The sequence below is a fragment of the Myotis davidii genome, unplaced genomic scaffold, assembly GCF_000327345.1.
Source record: "Myotis davidii unplaced genomic scaffold, ASM32734v1 scaffold363, whole genome shotgun sequence".
Lineage (NCBI taxonomy): Eukaryota > Metazoa > Chordata > Mammalia > Chiroptera > Vespertilionidae > Myotis > Myotis davidii.
Window position 1 is genome coordinate 2,295,571 of NW_006294069.1, and position 4,323 is coordinate 2,299,893.

The 4,323-nt window shown below is 60.4% G+C and overlaps 1 protein-coding gene across 1 annotated transcript in view; it reads left to right on the forward strand.

Moving 5' to 3' along the window:
• ABR (active BCR-related) overlaps positions 1-4,323 on the forward strand; it is a 183,406-nt gene that overhangs the window by 145,260 nt on the left and 33,823 nt on the right. The window contains exon 16 of the mRNA XM_015566804.1: positions 384-515. Coding sequence (XP_015422290.1) covers positions 384-515 — 132 coding nt within the window. The remainder of the gene's footprint in view (positions 1-383; positions 516-4,323) is intronic.

The following is a 4,323-nucleotide window of genomic DNA, read 5'->3' on the forward strand; positions in this document are numbered from 1 at the left end:
GGTGGCCCCCGGGGCCCCCTGAGCTTGTCACCACCAGCCATGCCCCCCCGCCCCCCACTCCCTGTGCTCAGGTCCTGCTGGCTGGGGTTGGCGGGGCCAGCTCTGTCCCTCAGCCCTCGGCCCTGCATCCCTGCTTATTTGACTTCTGATCTCATGCTTATGTGCAGACACAGGGTTTCCGCTCAGGCCCCAGACCCCACTCCCTCAGTAATTTGGAGGCCCTGGAGTCCCAGAAAGTGAGGACGCTCCTCCCTGCCCTGCGGGGTGGTCCCCGTGGGCCCCCCTCACCCCCCTCTCAGCCTTGTGAAATTGGGGCTCCCACCTGCCAGGAGGCCGGGTCCCCTGCGTCGGCGGCTCAGGACCCTGGCTCCATCCTTCCTCAGGAGTTTGAGATCGAGCTGGAGGGCTCCCAGTCCCTGAGGATCCTGTGCTACGAGAAGTGCTACGACAAGACCAAGGTCAACAAGGACAACAACGAGATCGTGGACAAGATCATGGGCAAAGGGCAGATCCAGGTGCGGTCCCGATGCGGCCCCGGCAGGAGGTGGTGGGGTGCATCTTTCTCACTGGCCTCCTTGGTCCAGGGGCTTGGGCCTTTGTGCCTCGGCTTCCATGCTGGTTTGAGAAGCCACCCAGCCTGTTGGTTCCCCTGCGGGAGATGACGTCTCATTGTGGCCCCAGGCGCCCATGTGTGCCCGGTGCCTGGGGCTTCCACGCCTGGCTCAGGTGGGCCACCCACTCTCCCGGGGGAGAGGGCTCCCTGTGTCTTCACTTCCCACCTCTGGTCTCCTGGGGCTTTTCCCAGGCACTGCGTGGAGGAGTCTGGGGCTACGTCCGCGAGGCGGTGTTTGATGAGCAGTGTCTGCTGTAGGAGGTGTGAGGCCCAGCATTTGGGGGGGCTTAGATCTGCAGGGTGGCTGGGGCTGGTCTCCGACTGGTCGCTAGGGCTGCTGGGCCTTACTGGTCCCTGGAGTTCACCGGCGTGGGGTTGGTTGTGCGGGTCAGGTTGAGGGTGCGCGTGCCTGGGCAGTGTTTCTCGGTGCCCTGTTAACGGATGCGGGGAAAGGGCCTTCTGAGTCCCTGGAAATTCTCCCGGTTTGGGAAATGGCTGTTCTTCACGCTCCTGTGAAGCGGATGCAGACATGGGCAGGCGTGCAGCCGTGCACACCCATCCGGCACCTGGTGTGGCCTCAAGCTCAGGGCAGGAGTGGCCGGGTTCGGGGGTCGAGCCTGTGACCATGAAGTCAAGGGAGACAATGGCTGGCTGCACTGGGACTGAGCCGCGGGCAGGAGGTGCCGCGGGCAGGAGGTGCCACGGGCTTACGAACGTTGCCACAGCGGGACTGTGTGTGCAGAGAGCTGAGCGACGCTTGTTTGCAGGAAACGCTGGTTCTCTGATTGTTGAGCTTTAGAGTTTGGTGACTGGCTCTTAGCAGCATTGCCCCTTGGTGACCTGTGTGGGCTTCCTGCTCCCCCCGTCCCAGGCTCTAGAGCAGCGGTCGCTAACCTTTCAGACCTCCACGGACCACCAGTTGGCGACCGCTGCTCTAGTGTTTGAAGTGGGGGGCGGGGCTCCATATGGTGGGGTCCTGGCCATCTGCCTCATGTTGCCCCAAGTTCCTGAGCACATCTCTTCCTAACTCTGGGGGACCTGTGCCCCCCTCCTCAGCACTGTCTCCAGAGAGATGGTGTTGCCAGGCAACCATAAGTCAGTCCTTCATTATTTTAGTGATGATTTAGGAAAAGGGGACTGAAGGGAGCTAGCTCTCTCTCAGTTCAGCCCTGGGAACCCACTTCCCGCGGGGGTACGGAGTGGGGGGCCCCACGTTCCTGGGCAGGCGGGAGTGACTGCAGGGATGGGGCTCTGGGCTGGCCCATCTAGCCCAGGAGACACCCAGCCAACAACTATGACCGGCTGCCATGTGCCCAGAGCCTGGGTGGCCGTGGGATAGAAGAGTTAAAAGGAGTGTCCAGCGCAGCCAACTCAGTGAGTCCCAGGGGCCCTGACCCCTCCAGACCCCAGGGTCCCTCCAGGGCTCAGGGGCATTGTCCCCACCTGGACTTTCAGGCCTATTGCTCCCTCCTCCTCACTCCTGTCAGCCTCACAGCCCCAGGGGAAGCACAGCATCAATCGCTGCATCTCGGAGACAGGAGCAGATGGAGGCCGTGGGGGATGGGGAGGGAGCCAGGTTATGTTTGGCAAAGCAGAAAGCACAGTCTGTTAAGGAAAATGTTTCTGTGTTTAAGCTTCGAGGAATGTTCAATGCCTGGGAGTGATATTAAAAGAAACACAAACCTTCCTGCTGCCAGCTGACCTGGGCCTGGGAGCTGCCAGTTCAGAACCAGCGTCCTCCGAGGGCTTTGAAGTCCCCGGGCCCTCAGCTCCCCGGGGTTCAGCGCTGGTGCAGCCCTTGGCCCTCAGCCACAGAGCGCCCGACAGGCCTTCCTGTGAACTGGGGAGCAGGAGGGGCCTCCTCACCAGGGGTGAGCCAGGCCCTGTGAAGGCCCCCTCACCTGTGGCTGCCCTCGGAGACACCGAGGATGACAGGCTCGGGGGAGAGCCAACACCGAGCCGTTCCCACGTGGCCAGGCCCCACAGAGCGCTGGGACGGTCTGTTCCCACAGCCGCCGCCACCTCCCTTCCCGCCACGTGTCCAAGGAAAGGAATCTGGCACTCAGTTCTGCTCCCCTGCAGTGGGCGCCGAGGGTGGAGCTGAGGTGGCCTGGCAGCAAGGCCGGGTCCGGGGATGTTCAGGTGGCCTGCAGAGCAGGCAGGGGGAAAGGCCCACCCAGGGCCCCCCTCCCGGCTTCTTTCTAAGCCCCTTCTGGCTCAGCCCCTCCAGACAACAGCCAGGGACCCCACCTCCTAAGCTGTAGAGACACTTGCTCCAATAGAGTCTCCGGCTCTGGGCTTGCTTGAGATGGCAGTGGGGCCTGGGGCTGAGGGGCGGGGGAGTGGCATTTAGTGACACGCAGATGGCGGTGCTCATCACCAACGTGTGTGTCCAGCTTTGCGTTCTCGGAGGCCCATTCCCAACATTCTCCCTTGACCCTTGCAACAGCTCTGCAAGGAAAATGACAACCGTATTCTCCGCATTTTACAGATGCGTTCACTGAGGCCCAGGTGCCTCTGCTGGCAGTGCACAGGAAAGGCCACGCTCTCTCCTTTGTGCTGTGTCACTGTGTCCCGGGTCTTCATCGGGGAGTCTCCCAGTCTGGGGGAGGGGCACTGGCATGGCTCGTAGCCTGGAGGAGGAGTTGGGGTGGTATTCTGTCCTAGCATCCTGCGTTATGACACAGGGTGAGCTTCAGTCCTCTTACCTCTGGGCAGGGGACATATCTGTCTGGTGCACCTGAGGGAAGCATGCATGCAAAGAGCCAGGGACAGGGACTTCTCATCTGCAGTGTGCCCCACTGCTCCGAGGGGTGGAGGGCCTGGCCTCAAGGAATCTGCTGCCAGTTTGGAAGACAAGTATATCAATCTGTGTCTCCCCGGGGAGAGCAAGGCAAAATGGCAGTAACGATGATGATTACATCAGAGAGCCGACTGTGAGCCCCGCGCGGGGGCCGAGGCTTGCAGCGTTATCTAAGGGGGGCCTTCAGAGTGCCCTGTGCGATAGGAAAGTGACCCCAGTTTTAAAGATGAGAAAGCTGAGGCATGAAGGGTTCAGTCACGTGTCTAAGAGCAGGCAGCCAGGGGGCAGGACAGCCAGCGCTGGAAGCAGCTGGACCCGGACCCTAGCTTTGCCCTCCCTGGGGCTCTCCTGTCTCCGGGGGGGGGGGGGGGGGGGGGGGGGGCGAGGAGGAGGGGCGTGTAAATGGAGGAGCCTCATGGGCTGCAGTTAGGGGGCTTCCAGGGGAAGGGGGAGCAGGAGGGAGTGGAGAGCACTGGCTTTTTTAAATTCCAAAAGCAGTGTTTGTATTAGAGAGAAAATTGCAATAATAGTAGATTGACGTGAACACAATCACCAACCACCCCTACTCCCACTCCTCTGAAACAGCCATTTTACTCGTGCCTTTTCCCTTCCTCAGATATCATCGTGCGTATTTTATATTTTTTTCTATTTTCATGTATTGTCATCACCCCCTTTCTTCTGGGGCCGTATGTGGTCTTTATAATGACCTTTTTTGTTGCTTTGTCGAAAGTACTTCATCTACTTTGTAAAAGTCGTTTTCTGTAATGACCAGCACGTGCAGTGCTGCTCTGAGGCTCTTTGTTATTCTGGCCAGGTGACAGGCTCTGGATCAGCAGAAAGGAGGTGGGGGGCATTCCGGGGGGCGGGTGAAGGGAGGGCCTCTTGGCCAGGAGCAGGGAGGCAGGAA